Source organism: Cyanistes caeruleus, chromosome 11 (genome assembly GCF_971803275.1).
Source record: "Cyanistes caeruleus chromosome 11, bCyaCae1.hap1.1, whole genome shotgun sequence".
Lineage (NCBI taxonomy): Eukaryota > Metazoa > Chordata > Aves > Passeriformes > Paridae > Cyanistes > Cyanistes caeruleus.
In genome coordinates, this window is record NC_141711.1 from 16,228,234 (window position 1) to 16,256,136 (window position 27,903).

Below are 27,903 nucleotides of genomic sequence, written 5' to 3' on the forward strand. Positions count from 1 at the left end.
CGCACGCTTTTCCAGGCCATTGGTCGGCGCCCGCGGGGCTCGGCTCACGATTGGTTGGTGCGGCTGTCACTCATGCGCGCGGCGGCGCTGGGCCGGCGGCGCGCTCGGGAGCGGCTCCGCGCGCGGCTGCTCTTTCACGGCCCTATGGCGGGACGGGAGGCAGCTGACCCCGACCCCGGTCCCGGTCCCGGTTCCTGAGGCAGCCAGCTGTGCCCCCAGCCCCATTGGAGCCGATCGGGCTCCCGGCCCCGAGGGAGCAGGTTGTGACCCCGGCCGCGCCGGGAGCCATGAGGTGAGGCGTCGCTGTGCGCGCGCTCGCCTCAGAGCAGCCCCGGGCCCACTCTCGCCCCTCAGGCGAAGGGAGCCCCCGGCCGTGCTCACGGTGTTAAATGTGCGGGGAAAGCTGGGAGGCTGGAAAAGGAGCCGCCTCCGGTCCCGGCGCTGCTCGTACGGCTCCTGGCTGCCCTCCCCGTGCGGCGCTGGCTCAGCCGGACACTGACAGCAGCTGGAACGGGACTTGGACGGTGCGAGCTGCAGCCCTTGCTCAAACCTGTGAGTGGGGCAGGGCCTTACCACAGCCACCTGTGCACGTGTGAGGCTACAGGGAGTGGGAGATGGGGCTGAAAGGGCCAAACCACTCTAGAGGAACTCCAGATGGGAAAGGAAATCTGCTTCCTACCTGTGTGCAGACTTTGTACCAAGTAGAATGCAGGGACTTCACATCAGTAGCTGGTGTCCTTTCTTCAAAGAGACAAGACAAGGAGCCACTGGAGAGGGTCCAGCAGAGGCAACAAAGGTGATGAGGGGTCTGGATTATGTGACTTATAAGGAAAGACTGCAGGAGTTGGGCCTGTTTAGTCCAGAGAAACCTGAGAGGGGATCTCATTAATGTGTATAAATATCTCAAAGGAGATTGTCAAGAGAGTGATGTCAGCAGCAAAATGAGTGGTAGTGGCCATAAAGTAAAACACAAGGAGTTTCACCTCAACGTGAGGAAGAACTTTACACTGAGGGTGGCAGGGCACTGGAATAGACTGCTCAGGGGGCTCAAGGGGTCTTCCTCTCTGTAGATGTGATAACCCACATGGCCATGTTCCTGTGTCACCTTCCTTGGTTGGGAAATTGTATGATCTCCAAAGGTCCTTTCTAACCCCAGTGATTCTGTGCGAATTGTTTCAACCAATTAAAGTCAATTCAACCAATTGTAGTCTTCTCTGCCTCCCTTAGAATGCTAATGGTTGTTAACATTTTATTCTTTTAGTGTTTCTCTTGTAGCAGTGAACAGGGCCATGGAGTGGGAAGCTTCCCAAATAAATGCTGTAGCTGACAGACTTTACATAAAAGGCAAGTTTTCATGGGAGCTGTTTGTCTCTCTGCTGAGAGTAATGCAGATGGTAAAAAGGGGATCTTTGAGCTCTTAGAGCATCCACCCCTTTGCCAGGAGGTAGCGGGTAAGACAATCTAGAGATCTTTGCTGCAGGGTAATCCTTCTGCTGCTTCCCTGGGCTGTGTTTGTGCCGTCCAGCGGAGGGCAGTGAGGCCTGACTGTTCCAGGATTTCCCTGTGCAGTGGGAGCAGGACTGTGGTGCCAGCATCTGCCAGGCTGGAGCCAAGTCAGTCTCCCCAGCTCTCCCTGCAGGAACATTCCTAGGGGGCAGCTGCCAGCTCCTCAGGAGAGATACTTAGTTTGTGTGGTGATTTTTTTGAGAAATTGGAGTAGAGGAGGTTGTGGCCTCTCTGAGACAGTGTTGAAAACCATCCATCAATAGAAGAATGGCAAGGAGTGCTCAGGGAAACCCATAGTTGCTCCAGGGACTGTGAGTCAGAAAGGAGAGGGGCCCTCATTCCTCATGGGTCACAGCAGGAAAATGTGGTTGTTGTTCTGTTTGTCTTGCAGAGTTCCAAGTGTGATATGCAGCAGCTGTTTTGTAAAGTTTCATTTGCTTTGTCTCCTGCAGTCATCTTGTTTGTTTTTATTCCCTCTGTCTGGCTCTGCCTCTTCTCTCCTTTAAGAGACCGACTTCCCTCTAGCAGGGTTTGCCCTTTCTGGCCTTTCCATCTTTCAAGTGTTTCTCTTCCCTCTAACACGTTGTGAGGTTTTCTCCTTCCTCTGCTCTTAGCAGTTCAGCTCTGCCTCTGTGTCCCCTTGTTTGCCCTCTGGAGATGGTGGCAGTGTGAAAGATCCTTGATCCATGAGGTTCAGGTCTTCTGTGTGCATCCCTGCCAACCTCCTTGTGGATTATGAACAGAGAGAGGAATAAAACAAATAATCTAGGAGGGACTGAAGGTCTTTCTACAGGGAAACCAGGGTGACCCACCCATGGGGTGAAGGACCAAGGGCTGGAGCTGAAGGTTGGTGTGTCAGTGGCTTTCTGGGACCAAGGACAGGCAGGAGAGCTGTGCCTGTGTGTGGGCAGCTTGCTTCTGCCCTGCCATGGGCACAGATTGGCCTCTGACCTCTGGAGCTGGGCTGCTCTGGGAAGAAGTGGGTTGCAGTGGCTTAGCTGGTTGGCATGAGTCTTTTTGGGGGGTAGTACTTTGTTACTGGTACAGTGTGAGTAATTGGTTTTGTGCTTTGGGATTGGGGCAAGCAGTCTGCATTCTGTCACAGGGGAACCTGTTAATTAGTAGCCCGAGGAATTCACACTCTTCTCTTGCCTTGTTTTCTTGCCTAGAAGAGCTGCCAATGCTGCCCTGTGGAGAACCCACTGACTGTGGTCAGCTGGTGCTTAGCCAGTGACTTGTGGTAGCACCAGATGAATCTCAGCACTGAGAGATCAGTAGGTGGCAACGAGGAACACTTGTGGAAGCCAGAAACTTTGGCACAATGAGATGCCTCACCCATCCACTGCTCAGGAAGTTGCTGAGCCTCCCACCTCAGCATGTGCCAGGGCAAGGGACTCCAAGTAAAGGTGCTGTCCTCAATCCAAAGCAGTTATTTCTGAGGCAGAGCTGCAGTGCAGAACCTGGGCTCATGACTGCCACTGATACGGTCAACTATTGGCAGAAGGTGTTCGAGACAAATGGGATCCCTGAAGCACGAGAATCCAGTCAATATATCGTGTCATTTGTCCTGGGAGCAAAAACAGTTAAGTAACGGGAAAAGAATAAGGTCTGTGTGTGCTTCTCACTTTTTCATTTTGATTGAATCTCTTTCTATCTCTTTTAGGGGGAGTAGAACAACATATCCTCCCTTAGATAGCAGAGAGGGTGAAGGATAGTTTATTATTGCCAGTAGAACACTCAGGGGTCTCTTAAATGCTCTCTTTTGCAGACACTGAAGTGTAACATAAACATCCACCCTGACTTGCCTGATGAAATGATTCTTAATTTTAATTATTCTTGTGAACCCCCAAAAGAAGCAGAAGAACAGTAGTAAAGGTTTGTTTCTAAACATGCAGATAGGTTCTTCTGATTGCTCTCCATCTGGTTTCCAGCAGTCCCAGGCAATTGTTAGCATCCTGTGTCACCCTGGAGGATGCCCTTGTCAGGGTGGCAGAGGGCCCTCCAGTGGCACAGGTGGGCAGGTTTTAAAGTGACTTTGTCTTCAGTTTCAGAGCCTGGATTCCAAAAGCCTCCACACTCCACTCACAGCACTGCAGCAGAAGCAAATCCAGCAGCTGAGCCACAAGCGGCTACAAAGGTAGGAGCAGTCCTCTTGTACCTGTTCCTTTGGAGGGCTTTCCTTTAGCCTTAAAGCAGCCAGGAGAATGGCAGCAGAGGGAAGGCAGCTCAGATGTCAAGTAACTGTGCTCTGATGATCTCTCATGGTGATTTGAGTGAGAGGCACTACTTGTCTACCTGCAAGGCCACTGTCCAATTGGTCAGGCCCCAGCCTGTACTGATGCATGGGGTTATTCCTTCCCAGTTTATATGATTTTGTATTGCACCTTTCTGAATTTTATGGGATTCCTGTCTGCCCATTTCTCCAGAGGTCTCTCTGAGAAGTTGCACGCCCATCCTGTCTGTTAACTACTCCTCCCAATTAATTCTCTGTCACTGCAGGCATGCCAGGGGTGCTCTGTCCCTTAACCCAGACCATTAAGGTGTTACAGGACATTGATCCTGGGGTACTCCACTAGGAATCAGCCTTCAGCTGGGCCTTGTGCTGCTGAAACAAGCCTTCCAAGTGTGACAGTTCAGTCAGTTTCCAGCCCATTTATCCAGTCTGTACTGCATCAGCTTGTGTATGCGGATGTTATGGGAGACAGTGTCAGAACCCTAGGGAAAGTCAAGACGTGGATTTGATGCACCAAACTGGTCATTGTGTCATGGGTGACTATCAACTCACTCAGGAATGATTTCCCCATTGTAAATCTGTGCTGAATACTCCCAATCACCTTCCTGCACTTGGACATGTTTGTTCCATCACTTTCCCCAGCATCAAGGTGGGGCTGACTGACCTGTAGTTCCCAATTCCAGTTCTTGATAACAAGCTGGGCTGTGCCAAGGGATCTCTCCCCGCTCCCTCTGCGTGCACATGCACATTGCTGATGCAATTGCTGGCCCTCAGCAGGGGTTGTGCTTAGCAGTGAGCCCAGCACAGTCCCAAAGCGCTCACACTCCTTTTGCCTGCTGCAGGATGCCGGTGCAGTACGTGCTTGGAGAGTGGGATTTCCAGGACCTGACCTTGAAGATGAGACCCCCAGTATTTATTCCACGGCCTGAAACAGAGGTATGAATGTGGGGAATGTGGCAGGGGCAGGTTTGGATGTGTGAGTTACATGACACAATACAATCAGGGCATTGTTGTGGAGGCTTCCTGTATGTTGTGAGGCTGCAGTGATGGGGAAGTCAGATCGCTCCACTTCTTTTATAATGATTCAAAGCTTGTGATCTGGACCTGATGCTGGTAACCTTTGCCTCCTGCCTCAGAGGGAGGGATGTTGCAAGCTGATGTATCCCATAATTACACACAAATCAATTGCCATTGATTTAAGGATGTGGCTTTGCTTTCCTTAGTTGTGCAGTAGTAAGGACTTCTGAGAAGTTCAAAACATCTACTGCTATATCCCAGTGGTTTAGTGCATACAGGAATCTAAACAATATCCAGTGGTTGCCAGCAGAGCCCTGCAGTAGTAGGAGAACAGTAATGGAATCCAGAGAGCTTGAGTGTCCATGTGGTGGCTGGTAGGAAGTGGCACCTACCGTCTCTCTCATGGCTCCGTGGTGGTTTCTGGACAAATACAGGAACCTGAAAGGTAAATTCTGACCTGGGGTGGAATTAAGCATGACTGGCAGTCATAAGAATGCAAAGGACAGCCATACATGACCAAGTTAAAACTGTGTTCCTCAACATTCCTACTGCTATGGAAGAGCTTAAAATCTACATGGTGGCCCTGACAGCAGCCTAGCTTTCACTTTCAGCACACAGGCCATCCTAGCAAGGAAAATTTTTGTTTACTAGTCCTCAGGAGGGCTTAGGATTTACAAAGTAGGTTTTTTGTTTGTTTTTATTTTGGATTGGTTTGGGTTTTTACCTTCTGAGAATTTGTTCTGTTTTGGAACCTGTGTTAGCTTTTGGAAATGGTCTTCTTACCTTGTCCATTTATGAGTCTCAGAAGCTTAAACTTGTTTCAGTCTATTAGTCATTTCTTCAATTGTTTGCCTGTTGTAATGTGCAAAAGTTAAACAAAAATTTAAGGACAAAGACAACCTGTGCTTCTGTCGTGCCCTTTCAGGAGAAGGGTGCTACTGGAATCCATGAGGGGGTTTCAGAGCATTTAGTGGGAATCAGCACAGCTACAGCATAGATATCCTCTCAAGTCAGAGTGGGGAAGAATATTTAGAACCAGGTTCTTGGTTTGGTGTGGGGCATCAGCAGCACCCCATGGAGAATCTGCTGGGCCCTAAGTCATAGTGCTGACACTTGTGTCCAGCAAAGTTGGGCCCTCTCTGCCTGGTCTGGATTGATCACTCTGTGGTGATTGAGTATGGAGATGGAGCTCCAAGGAATAATTCTGCCAGTTGGAGCCAGTGATGCTTAACTTTGTTATTGTCAACAGTATTTCTGCTCTGGATGATTCAAAAAAGTATTTCCAACCTTCAAATCCCAGTTAGTTCATGGATGCAATGGGAGTATTGCAGTCAGGGAGGGCTCCTATCTTCTGCAAGTCAAAATATCTGCTGGTAAGGCTTCCTCTGGAGCTATGCTCTGGTTGCCCCCATGCAGTGCCAGGCTCAAAACAAAAGCCTATTGTGTGGACTGGAAGCTGGGCTGGCCAATACTTGAGAATGTTGTTAATTGAGCCCACATGCCTGATTTTGGTAAAAGCATCTCTGCTGGCCCAAACTGGAGTGCAGTGCTGTGTTTGAAACCACTTAACATACCCCAGTGCAAAAATGGAGTGTAAACAGCTTAACCCAAACCTTGTCTCTGGCAAAACTTTGTTGTCTTGCTTAAATTACTATGAAGGCACATTTTCAACACATTTATTACAGAAGACCAGAAGTTTATGATAATGGTTCAGGAATGGAGCTCTGTGGGCAATGGTGAGTTTGCTTGTGATGTGCTGGGGAAGTTCCTGTGACAGGAGAGCCATGGGGACAAAATCCAGCTATTCAGCAGCCCCTTGCAGGACTGGTGCTGCTTTCAGGAGTTGTGTCTAACTTGTGCACAGTCGTATCCAGATCCTTTCCTTCTGCTGGAAGGAAAGGTTGGTAATCACTGACTTTGTGTGATGTGTTTGGATTGGGCTTTGTCTGTGTCTTGTTTCATCAGTAATTTTTTTCATCCTTCACTGGACTTGAAAACTGCAGTGGAAGTACCTGCTTTCAGAAATGTTAAAGTTCATTGAATCTGTTGCTTTCCTTTTGTATTGACTTTGTCTGCAGTGTTACTAAAACCAGTAGTGCTGAAACTTTTCACTGGATAATTTCTGTAAATAATCCTTTTCATAATGTCCTTTAGGAATCATTGTTATCCCAGGCTCAAGTTTATCTGTGACTGCACACACAAGCCACACATCTTGTTTTTGGCTGAGAAAATGTGACTACCTAAACTGACTCGTTAGTGCAGATACACAGGCAGCTTCAAAATTTTCTTCCTGATTTTCTGTGTGTAGCTTCTGCAGGTGCTCCTGTGTGTTGACTCGAGTCAGAGAAGAAGGGGAGCCATGTTGATGGCACACATGTTGTTCTCTGGCTGCAAAAGAAGGGTTATGACTCTTGCTCCCAGCGCCTTGGTAATGGCATGAAATTAAACACAGCATGACCTAAACCATGAGTATTGTTTCAAGCTTGGGGACAGAGACACACACAGAGAGAGAAGCTCCCTTGTCTGCTTAATTCTGTCCTGTGTGAAATTTGCCCCCATGTCATCTATTTAGTTCTCTCTGGTAGCTGAGCCCTCTCCTGTTCTCTCCCTCAGGGAATATTTTACAGCACATGTGGCTTTGTTCTTCTGTTCCATGGGAATCTGGCTGGGGGGGGACAGGCAGCCAAAAGCAGGGAAAGAGCAGGTCCTGTTCAAGCTCTGGCCTGCTGAGAAAAGCTTTGGACTGGATGTTGTGAGTGCTGGGTGGGTTTGTGAGGGCCTTTGGAACTCAGCATCCTCCCAGCTTTCCTCCTGTGGCACCAGAGCCGGGCTTCTGCACTGGGGAACATTTGGACCAAAGTTATGGGGTGTGCACAATGAATTATCTTTGTTAGGTGATTATTGTAATGTCAAGGCATCCCTATCTCTCCCTCACCATTAATGGAAGAAAAAGACTTTTTCCCAAGGCAAATTTTTTTTTTAACTTTAAAAAGTTTAACATTTGAGAAGGCCTTGCTTTGGGAGAAATAGGACAAAGAGGAGGAGAACTCAGCCAGCATGGATATGTTACTCCTTTTGTGTCCAGGTGACTGCAGGCTCTCTGGGCTCACCATGGCTTTCCTTAGGGGCAGTTTTGGCTCGGTCCAGGCGTCCTCCGAGGGAGGGGTGTGGGATGCGCGGCTCACCCGCTGCTACCCCCAGAGGGCGCTCCAGGCTCACTCGCGCTGCGTTCCTGACGGTTCGAGTCCCCGTCCGTTATCCCGGGATTTCTGGTGGTTCTGAGAAGGTTAATTGTTCAGTGGAAACAAAAATGGCCATCTTTGTGCCTCGCAGGTATTGATCCGGGCTCCTATAGCAGATGGTGGGAGCAAAATGACAAAGAGTAAAGGTGGGTGTGGAAGGGTCCCTTCTTCTCTTGACAGCAGTTAAGGACTGTTCTTAGCCAAAGCTGGATTTGGGTCCATCCTGCTTCATAATTGCTAATGGATCTGTCCCCCACTGATTTGTTTAATCCTCTTTGGAGTCTGTCTGTGTCTAACCTCCCTGGTATCATGTGAGAGCAAATCTTGTATTGTAGATGGGAAAAGTGTATTCTTTGCTTCCAGTGCTGCCCGCTCATTTACACATAAAGGAAAACCTTTAGTTTTTACTGTATAACAATTAAATCATTCACTACAGGATTTGTAATTCTTAGTTATGTTTCTGTCTATTCTTTTTCCACCTATGATTTTTAAGCTCTTTTGCTTGTTTCCAAAAATAGGTTGTTTCTTTCCCATGATAACGTGCTTGAAACCTGAAGTCAATGCTGTTTACTTGCAGCTGCCTGTGGAATGGCATTCATTGTGTGGGGTGTTCTGTGAAAGCACTTGAGTCAAAGATTGGCTCAGAGAAGCCTTTCATGAAGTTTAACTTCTAGACAAACATAATCATTAACCTTTCAAGAAGGTCCAGTGCGCAGAGAAGGGAGAATTTTCCCTTCCAGACCAGTATATGCAAATAAACGGATTGCAAAGTGGGCTCTTTCTTTCTCCAGAGTTTTGTGTCAAAGCAGTGACATACTTTGTTTCAATCAGTGCTGAAAGGAACACTCTGATGCACAAATGTCCTTTCATTTCCCTAATTTCTTTTCCACAGATGGATACTTCTTGGAAAGGTCTAAAGGTTACACTGTCTAGTGACTACAGCCATTAATCAAGAGTCAGGAGATTGGGTTTTTTTCACAGTTTTGCCTCTGAGCAGTTGCCTCTTCAAGGGAAAGCTGCTTCCCCTTTCTGTGTAATGGGTCTCCCAGTTTGGGAAATGAGAAGGCTAATAGTCTGTCTTGACATAGCTTAAGGTCCTTTCTTGAAATATGTGTAGACTTGTATAAGGTATCTTAAACATAAATGCAGTAGAGCATTATTTAATAAATCAAAAATTATCTGCTATCTGTCAAAATAGAGCTATAAGCAAATGTGCTAAGGATGGAGTGTTGCTGTGTCCTCACAGATCAGATTTTGCCCATGTGATAGGCAATAGTTCATCAGTGTGTTGGAGGAAAACAATATTTTCTGCAGGTGGGATGTGGCAGAGAGGCTGGGGAATGGAAATTACAAAGGGAGCCTGTTGTTGCTGTAGAGCAATTGGAATTTCCCTTTGTGCTAAGGCACAAGTGTTTAATAGGATCATATAGAGAGAGGCAAATAAAGCAGCCTGTGCCTTGTGGCTGAGACACTTGTGCTGCCAAGAAGGGCTTGGAGAAAGATTTGGGATCACCAGTATCTATAGGATATTGGCTGACAGGAGCACCCACTTTTTGCTGCCCAGGGGGTTGATGGGATCCTTGTATGTGGGATAGGGGAGTGCCACGTGCATGCAGCAGTATTAAATAATGAGTATTGCAGTAATGGAATAGCTGCAGAACTATTATGTCCAGTTATGCTACTGACTGCTTGAGGAAGAAGTGGAAAATTAGATTTGGAGAAAAAACAGTATGTGGATTAATAGGTTGAAAAAATCTGCCTTGTTGTTGAAGACTGTCTAGCTCATCAAAGACAAGCTTAGGGGTAAATTATCTGGCACAGACAGCAGAAATTTGAAAACTGAAGTCTCTCTGGTTTTACAGACAAGTGTATAATAAGCACTGTAAATGCAGGCTAGAAGAAAAGGTGCACATCTCAACAGAGAGTGTAATTAAATGCTGAAACAGCGTAGCAAAAGTCTATTGCTGACCACTTGAAAATCAGGACAGAATGTTTTCCCCGGACAGATTTCTTGTTGTTCAAAAGGAAATGATGGAAGAAACAGGTTCGTTCCTGGCTGACTGGCCAAGATGAACTGTAGTGGTAGTTTCTGCTGGCTTCCTATGCAAGAAAACAAGACTCTGCTAGTGCAGAGAAGTTATTTCCAAGCTGCTGATTTTCAGGAGAGACTAAAAAATGGAAATTTAAAGCTAAAATTTGTGCTGAAGGCAGGGAAAGCAGCAGCTGTTCTTTTAAATCATGTACAAGCTTGTTCCCCAGGTTAACTTATATAGACTTTTCTAATATGTTCTCACAGATCTCTGTTTTTAATGCCTGTATTTTTGGGGGGTTTTAATCTCCCTGTTGTGATTGAATGAGCCTCCTGTTTCCATGTGTTTCTTCTGAATCCTGTAACTCATCTGCAGTGAAAGCAGTAGGACTAGAACCAGAGAAAAACAAGCACTAAAATGGCTGTGACAGATGGGACTCAAGGAGATTCCCACATGATGGGGGGAAAAAATCCCTTTCCTCCCTTAAATTATTCTCAAACATCCAAGTAACTAGAGCTAGGGATTAGAAAGCTAGACTGGTGCATCTGTCCAGATGCTGTGTCTGCAGGGGTCAATACCTGTATCTGCAGAGAAAGAAAATACCTTTATTCTGGAGAGGTGTGCCTGGCTAGAGCTCTGTGCTGGACACCTGAGGTATGGCCAGCGTACAGCAGCTTGGATCCACTCTTGCCCTTTGGGCATGGCTAAATTTAGATGTGACAGCTGTGGTAATTTCTCTTGGGCACGAGCACATATGGGTTGTTGGTAAAGTAATTTCTGGTGCTGTCACAGCCTCTGCTCCAACAGATGAAGCAGCACGTGGCATGTGCCCTGACATCAGGAGCTGCTGCTGTGTGACCAAAGCCAAACCCCTTCCTCAGTATTAGGTATGCTTTGACATGCTTGTCTGTCATTGCTAATGCCTAAAGCCACCCTTTCAGGATCAGTGGCTCTTCTGGAGTTACTCAGATTCCCATATGTTTACAGTGGGAGTTCCATGGGTTTGATCCCCACATGGGCCATTTGCTTAAGAGCTGGACTCAGTGATCCATGTGGGTCCCTTCCAGCTCAGAATATTCTGTGATTTTTCTCTTTCCTACTATGGCACCAGGCAGAAGAGCCCAGGACAAAACCCCTGCCTGCCCATGAAGCATTGGATTGGTGGCTTGGTTTTGGAAGTGGGATATGTGGCAGGGATCTGCTAGGGCCATTACCATGGAATTGGGTTCCCAGCTTGGCTTCCCAGTGTTTATCATGTGCTGATTGGCAGCCAAGTGGGCAAACAAGGCACGAGAGGTGATTGGGTTAATATCAGATCAGGTTCTATGAAAAGTCCTGGATTCTAAGAACAGAAGTTTCTGGAAAGCACACAAACAAGTAAAACATTCCCAAGAAGTGTGGGAGAGCAGAGAGAAGGTTACCAGGGGTTTTCTGGGTTTTTTTGCTTTCCTTCTCCAATTGACTGCCTTGGAAATTTAAATCTCTTTACCTCTGGAACCTTGTCTTCCTTCCTTTTCCTGGGGCATGGAAAAAGGGTGCTTGTAGGGAATGCAGTAGGAGTTTGTGGCTGCCACTCTTGCCTTTCCCATTCCTCACTTCCTCTTGTTTATTTAGTTTGTCCTTGTTGATGGCAGAAACATATGATGGGTTATTCCTGGGTGCTGGGCTGTAGCAGAGGATCCCCTCATCTCTGTCCCTGTACTTGGCTCTGCAGTCACCTTTGAGCCCAGGAATCTCTGCTGCCTCCTCCCAGCTGTCTCAGGGCTGGAACCCAGCTGAGCCTGTGCTGGTTCTGCCTGGGCTGTAGCTCTGCAGCCTCTGTGGTTTGGGTACTGGCAGCCCCTGGCCTCACACTGCTTTGTGCAGCTGCAGTTCCAAGAAATGCAGTGAACCAGAGCCCTGGCCACAGGCCAGAGGTGACACCAGGAGCCTGTGAGAACAGAGAGGGTGCCGGGGGGCCTTGGGGAACTGCACTTGTGGGTGGAAGGGTGAGGCAGAGGCTCAGGGGAAGCTGGAGGTGTTCATAAAGTTTCACAATTGTTGCACTCCAAGAGAAGTTGGAGGGGGGGGATGGAACCCAAATAAATGATAGTGTGAACTTAGGGTGAATCTGGCAGTGAAGCAAGATTTCCTGGAGTCACAAGGTGAGAACAGCCTGTGAGTGGTTTGGCTAAAAGACAAAAGCTTGAGAACCTCAAGTATTGCAAATTAGGTAGCATGAGAAGCAAATATTTGTGTCCCCTGTACATGTAAGCACAGGGTAATCACAGAACAGTTGGGATTGGAAGGGACCTCTGCAGATCATCCAGTCCAACCCCCTGCTAAAGCAGGGTCACCTGGAGCAGGTAACACAGGAATGTGTCCAGGTGAGGTTGGAATATCTCCAAGGGGGAGACTTCATGCCCTCCCTGGGCAGCTGTTCCAGTGCTCTGTCACCATCAATGTAAAGAACATTTTCCTCATGTTGATGTGAAACTTGTGTTTTAGTTTATGGCCGTACATAAGACTTGCCTCAAGGAAAAGTGGGGCCACTGAATCTACTTTCCCATGTGACTTCTGTCTCTTTCTCCTGGCTATTTGAACACCTCTGCTCATCTGTCTGTGGGATGAAATGTGCCTGTGAAGTCTGTGTGCAGACAGTCTGACCCTGCATGCAGGTGTCAACAGCTCCATCGTGGGGCTGCCCAAACTCTGTAGGGGACCTTCCTTCCAACTTGCTGCCGATGCTAGCAGAAGTCACCAGAGGATTTTACATTTTTCTGGTTCTCTTTGCCATTCAGTCCTTTCACTCCTTCCAAAACTGACTTTTGCTGCAGGAAGGAGCTTCTTGTACAGACTAGAGGAGAAAAATTCTTCAAAATATTCCATTTCCCCATTCTCACCCAATTATCACACTGATACCCACGTGCCTGTACACCGGGCTCCAGGATGAAAGTAGTTCTGCCAGTACCTGTAGCACTGGTTAGCAGATTTTTTTTGTTGTAAATTGGGTTGTAACTGACAATAATGACTCATACTGTAAGCAATAATTTGAATGTTAATAACCCCACAACTGAGAGTTCATTCTACCCAGTGATTGGCGTGCTGTGGGCAAATATGGAATTGGGTCATGAAGTGTTTTCTTTTATTTCCCAGTGGAATTTTTGTAATTTCATATCTCAGCCTTCAAAGCTGGTGATCAAACTGGTGGTTAAAATGGCTTTTGGTAATGTTGGCATTATATTAGCAGGCGTTTGTACTCTGAATCTGTTCAGTCTGAGAAGACATGGGGTATCCTAGTATAGGATAGTAAAGATCCCAGCCTTTGGCCAGTTGCTGTTGTCCCAGTCACAGTTTCTCTGTGCCAGTCCAAGGCACCTCTTTTTAGCACCGTCAGCCTCTTTGTTGCTTTTCCCTGGTTGTGGTTCCAGTTGGATTCTTGTGCAAAGGCTGGGAATGTCTGACTTGCTGGGTGTTTCATAGTCTTCGTATGAACACTGTTAATACTTTGCCAGAAATACTTCATGTCCCAAGATGAGATTTGAAAGGGGCTCTGCTGTGTTCTGCAAAGTGCTGTAATTTATCAGTTTCCAGTGGTGATATTTTGGAGGTGATGGTGTGATTGGAGAAGCACAGATTTTGGCTGGATCATTTGCTAGAAATGAAAAATACTGAGAGGAATCTGACAAATACAGTTGCAAAACAATTTTTGATAATTTAATCATTCCTGGAACCTAGTGGCAATGGGAGTGGGATGACAGGACATACTCTGTGTCATGGTTGCTGGATTTTCCTGATTCTTTGCCAGTTAGAATAAATCTTCTTTGCTTGTCAATCAGGTTGAAAATAATCATTCAGCCTTTTATTGTAGTGAAGTACTAAGGTCTGGAAATTATGTTATTCCTTTAGGTTGTCCCATTATTTTTTATGTCTTTTACTTTTGTACTGTTATGGTAAATGTGCATTATGAGAAAACCAGCCTTTGCCTCAGTAAGAGCTGGAATGAAATAACCAAGACAATGAGGCAAGGCAGTCAGAAAGCAGGATACAAAGCCTAAGTAATATCAAGATCCCATTTTATTTATATTTTATGTGGTAAAACCTGAAATAGGTCATGTTTAAATGGGAGCTTTGGCAAGCACACTAAAATGCTTTCACTGTGGAATGTATAAAGTAGGCATTCCATTAAAACCCATCAAGCTTGAAATTACTAATGATAAACCTTAAGGAAGTTAATAAATGGTTAGAATAGTTCTAGTGTATGGAAGTCACATTTGGACATTTGTAATCAGTAACTTGTGCTACTCTGGGAACAGATGGTTCTGACTTACTGTGGAGATTTCCAGGAAATGTTTTAAGTGTCCAGAAATGGCTGGTATTTAAAGAAGTGATTAAATAGCCAAGCAAAAAATTTTGTGTGCCTTTTCTTCAGTGGTCTTGGAATCCTCAGCACCTCACCTGCTTGGCCAAAGCAGCTGTGGTTGCAGTCTCTGGCTGCAGTGCCTGAGTGTTTTCAGGCTGATTCATCTGGAGCTTGTTTGAATGGCCAAAGCCACTTCTTACAGAAGTGGGTAGCTGAGGTGTTTATTTTTCCCTTATGCTGAGTTCTGTAATAGTTTCCTCCAGGTTGGGAGCCTGTGAGACTGTTTTCATCCATAATTATAGGATGAAAGGAAAGGAATCCCAGAGCAGCAGTGAGGAATTTGTGATTTTGGAGTCTGTTAGCAAAAGTCCCATGTGAGGGCAATGCCAGTAATGACACTGTGACCAGGGCAGGGCATTGTGATGTGGCTCTTCATCCCTGGCTGAGTATATTTAGATATCAGTCCCCAATCTTGCCTGCTCCGGGGATGGTTCATTGAAGCTCATCTAACTGAACACTTCATTTTTATACCTGTTTGCATCTCCCTTCCCACTTACTGCACATTGGAGTGGCCTGTCATGAAGGATGACCAGCAGCTATGAATCTCGTCAGAAATACTGCAGCATAAGACAAGGCATCTCTTATGCTGCAGTCCAATTTGGGTGAGAGATCCAAGGAAAGGCTTCTGCCCTTATGCACAAGCTGTCAAGTTCAGACTCCTGATAAAAGCCATTGTAAAGTAAAATAGAAGCTGTTCTGCCTGCCAGACTTGTTAATTTTAAATATTCCAGCTTATGCCAGTTATTTTTTGTACATTTTGTTAAACCTTCTGGATTTACAGGTGAGATCCAAGAGCAGCCCTCTCAAGTGGAGAATCCTAGCCAGGCTGGGAACACCGAGGGCAGGAAGGCCTGTGTGTGCTGTTGTGCCTTGAAAGCACAAGGATGGGAGGGAGCTGAGAGTATCTGCTGAGCTGCTGATGCACTCAAGGTGTTCATAAGGTTTCCATCTTACAGTTTTCTCCAGTGAATAATAAAGGAAGTTCATGCTGCAGTCAGAGGGAGGCATGTGTATACTTTCTCTTGTATCTCATTTTCACAGACCTTAGAAATCTTTGAGACCTCTCCTGCTGTGTTGGATTTTATATAACATGGCAAAGAGATTTAAAAAATAAGAGTGACATGAGGGAGAAGGCAGAAATGGCAGAACTGCATACAGATCCAGGAGCATGGATGAAAATATTTTACATGTGACTTTATAGCAACAAAAGGTAGTAGGAGTCCACAGTCTGAAATACATGCAGGGGGCTGCTCATTTGGATCACTTAGTAACTCATTGCCTTGACTTTTCATCTGCAGGTTGGATTACTGGTTTAGATGCTATTATGAGCTGTGCAACTCCCTCCTGGTCACCTACCTACTGAGACTGTATAGAAATCTTGAGTTTTGAATCTTCTAAATTCTGAAAGCAAAAATTTTGGAGTAAATGGTGTTGCAGAAGATAATGTGCTCCAGCTACCTGATTATTGTTTTTTTTCCCAAAAGTGCTAGAAGATTTCAGAGGATCTGTGTGAGATTGTATCCTCAGGATTTGGTTACTAATCAAAGCACCCTGTGGGGCAGATGGAGCTGAAGTGACTTCTGGCATTTCAGTTCCATTACTACCATCTGTGCTTTTAAAATTAGCAATAAAAATACATTTTATTGGGTACAGAGTCAAGAAATTTGAACTTCAGTCCTCAGATCACAAAGGTGTGAGTCAAAACAGCTCTCTTAGTAATTTTGTTTGTTTGTTTGTTTTCTTAGGATCTTGTCTCTTTAGTTGTGGAGGAAGAATTTCAGAAATGTGAGAATTCAGCCCTCTGTTTCCCAGTTCCTGTTCCTCGTCCTGTGATCCTGGAAATTGGCTGTGGCTCTGGAGCAATTGCCCTGAGTCTGCTCTGTAAACTGCCACAGGTGAGCTCCCTTCAGTGCTCCTGGTGCAATAGATGCCTGTGTCAGGAGACAGTCCCACTCTGCTCGTCTTCACTGAGATGTCACAAACTTCTCTGATGGAACTTTGGCAGCTCAGGTCTCTGACAGGCTCTGTAAGTTCCTAGTGCATAAAGGGATATTTGGGAATTGCTCCCTCTCCCCATCTGTCTGCAGGAATAGCAGAGACAACTGGAATGAAAGAGGTGAATGTGCTCATTCTTGAGCTGCTGCAGCTCACTAATAATCGCCTTACCTTGAAGCATTGGTGGGTGTTGATTTAAGATACCAACCTGGGCTGAGGACAGGAGGGACTGAGGCATGGGCACACACACTATTGAATTTCTGGGGCAGTCATCTCTAAAAACCACCTTGCTGTGAATCAAAAGTTCTTGTCTCTAGGAAACTGAAGACTAAATGATAGAGGAAATGGATTACCATAGCAGTGTCAGTACTTGGGATCAAAAAGACAAACAAATCTCACTGCCATAACTTCCAAACCATGATTTGTGGTCTTTTGTTCCCTAGTTACAACCCACAGCTTCTGAACAGAGTCGAAAGAGCAGTAAGAGGACTGAGATCTGGGTGACCAAAGCCCTTCTTGACCCTGATTCTTGTGGTGTGTAACATCTTTATGGAGATACTCTTGGTTAAGAAAATGAGAAATGAATTCGAGATCTCATTGCATGTGATCAAGGGAAAAGTATTTGCCTCTCCTCAGAACTGCAGACCAGCCAGGTCCTTCTCAGTAATGAGAATTGCTGTGGCCAGCCCCTTCTCTTGCAGAAGTATGAGCCCTGCTGTGTAAGAATTAGAGGTTGATGCCTCTATTGGAAGGGGTTTTCCTCCTCCCAGTGACCTGAGAAGGTTAATATTTGAGCTTCATGACTTCAGAGTATAATGGCTCTGATTTCCTGAGCTAGGAGAAGAGCTTCATGCTCTTTTCCTTGCTTGTTAACTCAAATAGCTATGTCAGTCTGTAACTCATAACAGTTCTTTCCCAGTCCAAACTGCTGTGCCTAGGGAAATAAGGAGCCTTGACTGATTAGAATTAGTGGTAGCCACACTCTGGGTAATCTCCTTAGTGTTTGAGGTAGAATTTGGCACTAAGGTACTGAGAAAACAGCAGCAACTTTTCATTTATGGTCACAGCTATGTTCTTCACCTTCATGTGTGTGGGTGCTGGCCTGGCAGCATTAAATTAATCCCCTTAGGAGTGGTGGCAAATCACACCATCTCCAAATGCAAAGCACTTTCTTCAAGCATGTGTCCTCTGTGTAAATGCTTATCAATATCTGGGCTTAAAAAAGCATGGAGCATTAGGCCTTTGCCTGTGGTTTTTCCCAAGGTGGACTTGAAGGTCAAACAAATCTCTCTTTGTTGAGCCCTGTCTCTTACCGTTATGCTGGAGAGCTGTCAAAAACTCAACACACAGTCAAGTACTTGCAGTCAATACAGGCAGTGAATCTGGTGTAAGGACTGCAGTGGAGTAACTGGGTAAAAGGTGTGTGCATAACAGATGGAAAATGCCAGAATCTGTGTCCAAGGGGTTGTGTAGTGTCAGGAGGGATCCTGTCTGTGCTAGGGAGGATAAGTCCAACAACATGACCTTCCTGCAGTCTGTGCCTAGCCCAGACTAGCCAGTGTTGAGTCTCACCCTGCCAGGAGCAGTGAGGGATCAGGTGAGGTAAGTCACTGTGGCTCTGTTGTTGTCTGTTCTGGTGGGCTGCTGGCTGTGCCACAGAGAGCCTTCAGTCACCTTAGTGCCTTACACACATCACTCATGATCCCAGCTATGCCCTGCATGCATTCCTCAGGAGCTGTTCCTTTCAGGAGCCAAGAGTGAGCAGTCTCCTGTCAATTTTGATCTTGCATATTTGGCAGAGCATGTCTGCTCGGGAATCTTGATGTTATAACACCTTCTTGGTGTAATGTGGGATTTGTTGTTTTTTTCTGTTCCAGAGCAGAGTCATAGCCATGGATAAAGAGGAGGCTGCTGTGGATCTCACTAGAGAGAATGCACATAGGTACAAGACCACATATTACTCATTTCTTTTGTAAATTGTTGCAGGAGTCCTCAATACTTGTACATGTGGTTCATGTTTATCAGCAGTGGAAACCAGAGAATGTTTAGTTGTTGAACTCCTAAAGTGTGTAACAATTCAGACAAAGAAAAGCTTATCTTTACCAGAGTGTGCTTCTTTGCCTTGTGAATGTGCTTTGCAAAGACAGCAGCCTAAATAAAGCAGTGGTGCCCACATGTTGTTCATCAAGGGTTTTCAAAGTGTTTTTTGGTAACTACTCTTATCCCTGTCTGTGAACTCAGGAAGCTGAGGACTAAAGTAGGAATGTTTATGTCACTTAGGAGGTTCAGGACAAGTGTATCCTGAGCCTTTCTCTCTCTGGATCCCTCAATCATTATCGTTATGCTTGTTTCTGTCCTTGCTCCTCCAGAAATGCTTGCACAGTCAAGTAGCACTTTTCTTTTAATGTGCTCAGTGGTGTCCCTCAGCATTTTCCCTGCAGTTGTAGTTTGGTGGGAATGGTTCTCTTGGATTCTGTGCAGTTCAGACACCTATGCTGTGGCAGGAGGGATGTTCAGAGCTGCTGGCTCAAACACCTTGTGCTGAAGTTAGAGAGATATGTCAGGTTGTCATTGTCCTTCCTAGTGGCTCCACTTCCTCAGCTGGTTCTTCTGTCAGGTTGCTCTGGACCGTCACTACCACAGGGAACCCCAGAGCTGGAATCCCAGCATGCTTCTGCATCCCTGCAGGCTTTGTCAAATGAGCTCCAGATTGTACTCACATTCTCAATAACTGCTGGGCCCTAGGCTTTAATTAGAGCCATCTCAGAAAGAATTCCTGTTGCTATTTCTCATGGAGTTCAGTACAACTGTGAGTCTCAAGAGGTGCTCATTAACTGGGATTTCTGTCCACAGATCCAAATACCTCTCTTTTCCCAAGCTGCTGCTGGCATTGGGAAGGCTACTTCTGGTGCTGGCTACACTGGGCTGCATTTCTTCACTTCTTGCAAGTCTTAGCTTGTGTGTGAGTCTGAAGAGCTGAGTAGGAACAAGCCCTTCCCAAACTGGTCACCTCACTGTTACCCTTTGCCTCCTAGCCCAGTTACAGGGAATGGGGAGCAGAGGTCTCCTCCTAATGTGTCAGTGTCAAACCAAATTCTGTTGCAATTTTTCATAGATATAATAAAAGCTGGCCAGATCTTTGTCTCCTTGATAAACTAACTCTGATCTCTGGGGAAAATTGTTTTGCTTATTAACATTGCTTGTTGGCTCAAAAGTGGATGAGGGAGTATAAATGCCATGTCAGAGAGCATCATATTTCTCCATGGATATTTTCATTGCATCTTTGTGATCTTGTCCCTGGCATGGTGCCCTGTAGCTCTTGGGAGAGAAGCCAGCAGGATAAGCTCTGTTACTGCTTGACTGAACCCAGCTTAGATCTTGCCTGCTTTTTAGAGCTCCCGTATCCCAGCTGTGTTCAATAAATGCTTAGATGAGCCTTAGTGGATCAGTCTTGGTGCCAGATCCATCTGGGCACATGGCACACAGTGCAGGAATCCCTCCCTTTCCTGATGCCTGTGGATCCTGATAGGGAAGGACCACAGACCCACAGCAAAGGGAGTAGAACTTGGGTGTAAAGGCCACTATGGTGGGAGGAGAGAACATGCTGGGAAGATCTTGGCAGTTGTGGATATATGTGTATCAGATAAGAGGTGCAATATTTAGTGATCTGTTTGTAGAATGTACTGTTTATGAACACAAATACACCTCCTAATCTTTCTTCTTTCTGTTCTTGCATCTGGAATTTTGCAGGCTGCAACTCCAAGAAAGGATTCACATCATCCACCAAGATGTTTCACACAGTAACTCTTTTCACTGTTATAATCCCCTTTGTCTTTTTCCCTTTTTATCTTTGATGGGTGGAGGGAGGCATGAGAGACAGCCAAGGGACCACTCTGGGATACAGGCAACAGAAGAGTGTTGAAGTAGCAGAGAAAAAGGCCAGTAAGAAGTGAGCCAGTGAAGCTTTTCCCTGCAGAGATTTCCAGGGCAGATGAGCAGCTGATAGAAGTCCCTGATTATATCAAAAAGTGAATTGTTCCTGGGTTTAGATATCCCAAGGCTGCATCTGAGCTGGGAGTCCAGGTGCTCTTTACTTTTGCTGGGGAGAGATAAATACATAGAGTGTAATTCTTTCCATGCTGAAACGGAGGCTTTAGATAAACATGTACATGTCTTTCTCTCCATTGATGTTAGAAGGAGCTCACATTTTTAGTTTAGATTAAATGCTCAACCTTATTCGCCTGAATTTAGGTTAGTTGAACCAGGAAAGGATACTTTTCTTCCCCAAAGCCAGCTGAAACCACTTAAAACTAACATTTGGTGGGGCCTATCCAGTTAACAGCTGTGGAGCCAGGAGCTGCAGCACTGTGGGTTCATTAGCACACCTTTCTGACACTTTTGACACTCTGCTACTCTACTAGAGTAGACTACTCTACTCTTAGAGCTGAAAGCCCTGTGCCAAGAGGCTGCCTGAGGACAGTGCCATGCTCACGTGGTTCCATGAGGTCTGATTCAGGGCTGGCCTGTGTCAGACAGCAGCAGGAGTGTAGCTCTGCAGAAGAGCAGCCCATTGTTGTTTTTGCTGAGGGGCCCTGGCTCTGCAGCTCGTTGAAGGTCCTGCTGCAGCTCTGTAAGGGGGAGGATGTTCATCTGAACAGCCAGTCTGAGCTCCCACTTAGGCCTTTGTGGGCTCTCTGAGTTCTGGTTGTTGCTTTAGATCCAGGTGGGCAATGAACTCCAGGGCATCAAGCTCCTGTGCTTTTTATCATGTTTTGTTAAGCAGGCTCTTATGAAAAAATGATACTTTGCCTGTGCTTTCCTTTGTATCACTCTTGCACCCCTGGGACAGGGAAAAAGGCATGCTATTGCAGAAAGAAATAGGATAAAATTTTATTATCACAAAGCAGAACCAAACACATTTACATGTGCCTGGACACAGTTCCCTGGGGAGGGTCTCAACACTGAGCTTATAGAGAAGATGCTGTGGTTGAGAGCTGCTTGTGATTCTTTTTCTTTTCTAGGTTCTGCCAAACAGCTGCTGCTCTGGGGCCCCATAGATGTCATAGTCAGTAACCCCCCATATGTTTTCCATGAAGACATGGCTTCCTTGGATGCAGAAATCCTCCGGTAATCAGACAAAGAGATTTTTCCTCTCCTATTCCTTGAAGCAAGGTTTTCTGTCTGCTTCCTTGTACTACACAGAATTGCACATAAAACATGCAAATGTAATATACACATGCAAAATATAGGTGTGTTTATTTGAGATATAATAATACAGGCTTGCTTTGATACTGCTTGCAGGCCTGAAGCAACATGGAAGTGTTTTAAAGATTTATTAAAATGGAAAAAGCACACAGATTGAAATTAGCAAGTTCCCAATCCAAAACTCATTGTCATGCATGTGATGAGAAAGTCCTGCCCCCACTTCTGTACGAGATGTGTACCAGAACAGGTTCTGACAGCTGAGCTTTCTGCATCCCAGCTGGCTCTGCTGGATTAGCTACAGCCTGAGCTGATGTTTGGCATGGATCACTCAACACCCTTGCACTCTGGCCAGCTTAGAGAGAACAGACCTGTGTGTTGGAACTATGAGATCCCAGCTACAATTGGCTCCTAGTTTTCAGAAATACTTCAGGGGATATTTTCTGCTTGTGCTAAATGTGGGGTTTCTCAGCCCAGTGGTAGCTGCCTTCTCCCTCCCTGTGTTTCCTATAGAAGGGGTGAGTGCTGTCTGTCACCTGCTCTAGGAACACTGGGGTTCAGGTGTGTCAAGTGCACCTTTCTTTGTAGGGTCATGCATTCTCAAGGGCCACAGGAATTGCTGTCAAATGTCTTTTTCTTACACTCCAGCTATGAGGACCTTGATGCCCTGGATGGGGGAGATGATGGCATGAGAGTCATCAAAACAATTCTGTCTTTGGCTCCTTCTCTTCTGAAAGTTTCAGGGTAAGTACTACCCCTTTTGAATTTCATGTATTTTATCCATCCACTTCTGTAAATTCTGTATTTCCCTGTAGGAAAACAAATCAGAGGGAAAGTAGTTGCCAAATTGTCCCCTCATTGCCCCAGTTAATAACAGCAGTTTTTAAAATGTCATGTGTAAGCAAGATGAGCTTGAAAATGGTTAATAAAGTGGTATGAGCCCTTTCTTTGGTTGTTGATGGTGTTTCCTGGTCATTAGTGAAATGAGAATCTTTGAAGGTCAAAGCAGCAACAAAAAGAAAATGGAAGAGAGTAGCCGAGAAAGAGAGTGCAGAAAGCAGGGGAGCTTTCTAAGGTGAGTAACTGATGGAAGGAGAAGCAATGGAGATCTCTTTGAGGGTGGGTGTAGATCTCCTCTTCCCTCCCACCCTTTAATTAGGGAAAACCTTTTTGTTATACCAGTATATAGCACTGAACATCTCAGGAGAAAGAAGATCAGTCAGGGATAGCTTCTTAAATGTTAAATTTCTCCATGATTAATATTCAAAAGTGATTGTTCCTATTCTCTGTCATGTGGGATCCATTTTGAGGGTCAACATGCTGATACCCCAAAGTCTGAGTGTACTGTTCATGTGCCAGGGCATTCATACATGCTGTTGAATATTCCTGACAATTGGCCACCATAAGAGAGGTCACTGAAAATCTGCTATTTGAGAAGAATGGGAATATTGAGAGGCATAGTGCATGCAGAATTCATTCCTCATGCTTTGCATGACCACAAGAGCAGAAGATGCTCCTCATAATTTCCCAGCATTAGAGACTGGTCCTGTGGGTTTGTTTGTTAAAATGATTTATTTTCCTTCTCTTTTTGCTTGTTTAATAAGGTGGAGCCCCCATTGAGGAGTGGAAGTTTTTTAAGGTCAGAAATGAGATCCACACCCAGCTTGTAGTTAGCCTAGTGAATTTGTAGAGAGTATTCAGTTTGGGATGTTTTAAGAGTTCTCAGGAGGGCGTTTGATGGTTTGGCCTGTGTCCTTTGCCTGCTAAATGTGTCTCTTGCTGTGTCCCAGGCCATAACCAGCTCCATCACTCGCTGTGCCTGTGAGCTGGGGTGGTTCTGCTTTGTCACGGGAGGGGACGTGGGGAATAAGCCAGTGTCATAAAGCCTGGCAGAGATGGAAATAGCCCTGCAGTGTCCAGGCCTGGTCCTGGTGCCTTATATGAGCTTATTTGATCAGTTCTGTGTAGGCATGAATGCTGGTGTTGTTTTCATAACTGCTTCATGGAGACATTTACTGTGGAAGAATGTGTGTTCTGACTTGTACTTCATGTCTCTCACTGCTTATACACAGGGGGACTTCAGGCTGCCAGTGCTCAGTGTTCCTGCAGCATAAAAGCTGCCTTCTGCCCTTAAACCTTTAGAGGTTTCAGAAACACTGCTGGTGGTACCCGTGGATAGGCTTCAGAAGGGCTTGGTATATCTCGATACAAGGCTTTAACTGCTCACAGAGTACCATGAGAATTCCTCCCAGGATCAACACTTTATCCCCTGAAGGAGGCAGCTGGGATCTGTGTCTTACGTGGACAGCTATGATCTGGTTTAGGGTTGTTGGATTGCACGGTGTTTACTGACCTTTTCATTTCCTGCAGTGGTCAGAGTCATACAGAAAGAAAGATCTTAATTTTTATCAGTTTAGCAACCCAATGCATCTCCCCAATTCTACTCCCAAATGTGTCTTTTCAGGAGTGTGTTTATGGAAGTTGATCCCAGGCATCCAAATATGGTGGAGCACTGGCTACAGGCACACCCAGAGTTACTGCTCACTCTCCATGCCATTCACAAAGACTTTTGTGGCAAGTAAGTCCTTCTTTGCCTTCACGTTTTTGGGGGTTTTGTGTCCTATGTCCCTGCACGTGTATGTATTGAGTGAGCCCAGAGTAGCTTCACAGCTGAAGCCAGTCTGACAAAATAGGGGCTCCCTGGTAGTATCTCAGCCTTCTGGAATCCTGAGACAGGATAGTCTTTGGCAATTGATGCAAGTGTTTGATTCAGAAATTCTGACAGGTGAGCATTCTGATGGGGTGACTAGCTCTGGTGGGGTTATTGCCATTGGAAAATTACTGCTTTTATAGGGTGGAGGTAGAGGCACATTGTCCTTAGTGAGACTTAAAGCTCTGGTCTTTCTTTTTCCCACAGGCCTAGGTTTCTGCACATCCAGAAACAAAGCAGCTGACAACTGTGTCAGACATAACTCTCCTTGCAAGAATGCTTTTTGCTCTTGAGCCCAGCTCAACAGCTTGTTGAAAACTCTTTCTGCCTTGTGAAAGGAATCTCCATTTCCCAATGTTGGACTCTCCATGCAGTGATAGACCCCTCATTTCCTGACACAGACCTCATCCAGAGATGCAGAAGTTCAGCTGAGCATGTGGAAGTGTTTCACCCTCCTCAGGGAACTGCATTAAACATTTTAGTCTGCTCTGCTAAAGTGACTCAGTCATCTCAGGACCCAAGACAGAAGAGTTCACAGCTCCAGATTAAAAATACAACTTCTCAACATGCCAAATCATCCATTTGGCCTAGAAAGAATTCAATTATATTTTTGTAAATTGGCCTTGAGATACATTTATATGGAATGTGACCAGATGATAAGCCCAAACCCTGGCTTATACTGGCACATGGATATGCAGGTATAACAGGACATAACTGTTGTGCACATTTCAAATGCTGTTCAGTTCCAGAATCCTGATGCTCCAATAGCAAAGCAGCTTTTGTTTTCCACTCCTGCTGAGTGATTGTCTCTGAAGGATCAGTGCACATGTTACAGCACCTGAATTTACAGCCCTTGACACTTGGTGGATGCTGCCAGAAACAGTCAAAGCATTTTAATAAAGACAATGCTTCAGATCAGGGTCCTTAAAAGAATTTCACTGCTACTATTCAGAGATGCTGGCAGGCCTGAATAAACATCTGGCATCCACACATTGCTCCGATAGTAACAGAAATGCCTAAATACCACATGAGGCATTTAATTGCAACACTTTACAGAGAAAGCCAGAGCCACTACTTTGGTTTTGCAGATGGAGAAGTTGAAAAACAGGAGGTGGAATGACCTGCACAAAATTTGACAAGCTGAGTTTGGAGGAGGACCCAGTCTCTTGACAGGCTTGGGAATAGCTGAGGTCTGTCTCTTTGGGAAGGGTGACTCAGACTAGGGCTGCCTGAAACAGCACCGAGAGAAGTCCCTGAAGTGGACAGTCAATATCATGTCAGTGTAAATAATGGCAGGATTGAATTCAAGCTGCTGTTGCTGCTGTTTCCAGTGGTGCAGGTTCCCTTCCGCACCATAGCTAGCCAGGGAAGGAAGGAAAGCAAGCCAAGAAAAGGGTCTGGTCTGCCAGGCCAGATGGAGGTGAGCACTCAGGAGGGGTGGGAGTGTCCAGACAGGGCCCTGCTGTGTGTGTGTGTGCCAGGGAGGAGCTCCCAGGCTCTGTCCAGGCTGACCTGGGGCTGCACAGCCTGTGATATCAGGTAGGACATGCAGCAGCAAACTGAGTCTGTTGGAAGGCTGCAGCAGGTTCAGAGGGTGTTACATGAGCACTGATACATCTGCTTCCTTTCATCTCTTCCACACTCTCACTCCTCAAATGAGTCTTTCCTCCATCCCTTTAGCTCCTGAATATCAGCCCTGCTTTCCTACAAACACCTGAGCTCTCTCTGATGAGCCAGCACTTGGGTTCCTGCTGGAACCTTTCCCTCCTCACAGCTCTGTTCAGTCTTGCTTTTCACCCACTGGACATCTCACACTATATCACTATATCTCACACATCTCACACTACTATCCAGTAGTTTAACCATGTCCTATACACTTTTTACTTGAATTTGTGAGTCTTCTCTGGCCTGCAGTACCTGCCCTGGTTAAATGCAGTAGAGGAAATCTAGGGGAGGAGAAAAAAAAAAAATAGGTCAGTTAAAGTGCAGTTGAGCATAGGTTTGGAAATACCATTTTAGTGCAGCTGATTTCTGGCCTCCTAGAGCCATGAGCACAAAGTATAATCAAAGGGGTGGTATTTAGGGATATTTTTTAAGTTCAGTTTTTCAGACTGTTTAAAAATTAAATTTAAAGAAATGAGTTCTCAAATTTCTTCTGGGTGTTGGCAGTGTTTGTGTATGAAGCAGAGCATTATGCACAGCCTGCTTCTGCAGGAGACCTTAAAAGCTGGATAGTCCCTGTGCTGATGGGAATGTTAAACAGCATCATGCTGCATTCTTTAGGGGGTGGGCTGGTTCCCTGCAGCAGGCTGGTGTTAGGTGACCCTCTGAGAGTGCCAGTGTCTGGGCTGCAGAAGGGAGTGTGCTTTTTCTTGGAAGTATCAGTCAATCCCTTGTCTGAGCCCTGAGCAGGACAAATCCCATGCAAGACAGACTATTGGTCTAATCCAGTAGAACAAGTGTTAAATTCTATATTTGTCACTACAACACTTGCATTTCTATGTATTTGCATTGTATAGTCATTATATCTCTTGGAAAATCACATGGTGCTGCTGACCTTTTCATAAAAGGAAAAATTGCTGCTCCTCCCAGGAGGCTGGATGTTCCTGTGGGACTCGCATCCGAGGGAATGTGCTGTCGTAGTACAGCATGTTCCTCTGTGTTTTACACAGATTGGCCCGGGCTCCTTTTGGTACAGAAGCACTGCAAAGCTCTTTGGAGGTTTGAAGGAGCCTGGCTGGAGCCCTGGGCCGTGTCTGTGTTGCCTGAGGGCAGGAGGCCGAGCTGCCACTTGGCAGAGCCCTGGGCACATGAGCTCTGCAGAGGCAGAGCTGCTCCCTGCAGCCACAAAAGCTGAGGCTTCACTCGGCATCCTGCATAATCCAGTATCTGACATACACTGGATTTTCTGGGTCTTGGGAACTGTGTCCAAATGGTGACTTGATTCCTGAGGTGATGCTGTCAGAGGGGGGCTTTGTTTGCTTTCAGGACCCTGAGGAGCGGGGCTGTGCTCGTGCTCACATCTGTGTTTTGGGGGTTACCAGGTGTGTGGTGTCTGCTGGGCTGACACTGCCCTTCCCGAGGAGGAGCCGCTTTGGCAGAGCCCTGCAGATGGAGCTGCGGTCCCAGTTTAGCTGTGTCCGTGCTGGAGACACTCCTGCCTCAGCCTTCCCCTTTGGGCAAGGTGCAGGCTCAGGAGAGCGACAACTGGGGTCAGCAGAGGTCTGGAGTGTAGGTGCAGCTGCAAATGGGGCTTTGACCTCAGTTCCTGTGCTGGGGAAACAGAACTTCCACAATGAGCTCAGGAAGCTGGAAGGGGACTCAGCTGGGACACAGGAGTGGGGTTGTACCTCCTGCTGTGAGTGGGCAGCCCAAACCCCCCAGCACTGGAGGTCAGAGATAGATCCCATTCTTGTTCTGGTGTATTGTCCATGTGGGCACCCCGAAGTGCAAGGACTGACCATGCTTTCAGTCTCCACCTGAGATACGGGGTGAAAGGGACTTTGCAGGGACCTTCAAGAGACAAACATTTATCCTCACATTGTTCTCTGCTGAGCCTGTGCTCT

The 27,903-nt window shown here is 46.1% G+C and overlaps 2 protein-coding genes across 30 annotated transcripts in view; both read left to right on the plus strand.

Moving 5' to 3' along the window:
- The first annotated feature begins 13 nt into the window (after positions 1–13).
- On the plus strand, positions 14–26,928 carry HEMK1 (HemK methyltransferase 1, mitochondrial release factors N(5)-glutamine). Of its 27 annotated transcripts, XM_086845685.1 has the most exons (14): positions 69–796; positions 1,262–1,344; positions 2,676–3,088; positions 3,275–3,381; positions 3,552–3,643; positions 4,582–4,675; positions 16,176–16,325; positions 18,303–18,367; positions 20,176–20,225; positions 21,447–21,552; positions 22,276–22,371; positions 22,607–22,702; positions 24,092–24,205; positions 24,545–26,928. In XM_086845685.1, the coding sequence occupies exons 6-14, from the start codon at positions 4,583–4,585 to the stop codon at positions 24,579–24,581; spliced, it is 807 nt and encodes a 268-aa protein (XP_086701811.1). In that variant the 5' UTR covers positions 69–796; positions 1,262–1,344; positions 2,676–3,088; positions 3,275–3,381; positions 3,552–3,643; position 4,582; the 3' UTR covers positions 24,582–26,928. The 27 variants fall into 27 exon arrangements, 21 of the variants coding, with proteins under 21 accessions (XP_086701813.1, XP_023791311.2, XP_086701814.1 ...); XM_086845687.1 differs by lacking the exon at positions 22,607–22,702 and having other exon boundaries at positions 14–292; XR_015274889.1 differs by lacking the exon at positions 3,275–3,381 and having other exon boundaries at positions 53–292; positions 22,627–22,702.
- MAPKAPK3 (MAPK activated protein kinase 3) overlaps positions 24,786–27,903 on the plus strand; it is a 119,731-nt gene continuing 116,613 nt past the window's right edge. For 2 of the 3 annotated variants that reach the window (XR_015274887.1, XM_086845665.1), the window contains exon 1: positions 25,670–25,757. Coding sequence is in view for 1 of the 3 variants with exons in the window: in XM_086845670.1 (XP_086701796.1) it covers positions 25,752–25,757 (6 nt within the window). In the remaining 2 variants the exon portion in view is untranslated. Of the gene's footprint in view, positions 25,758–27,903 lie in introns of all 3 variants that reach the window. The other variant, XM_086845670.1, reaches the window with a different exon arrangement.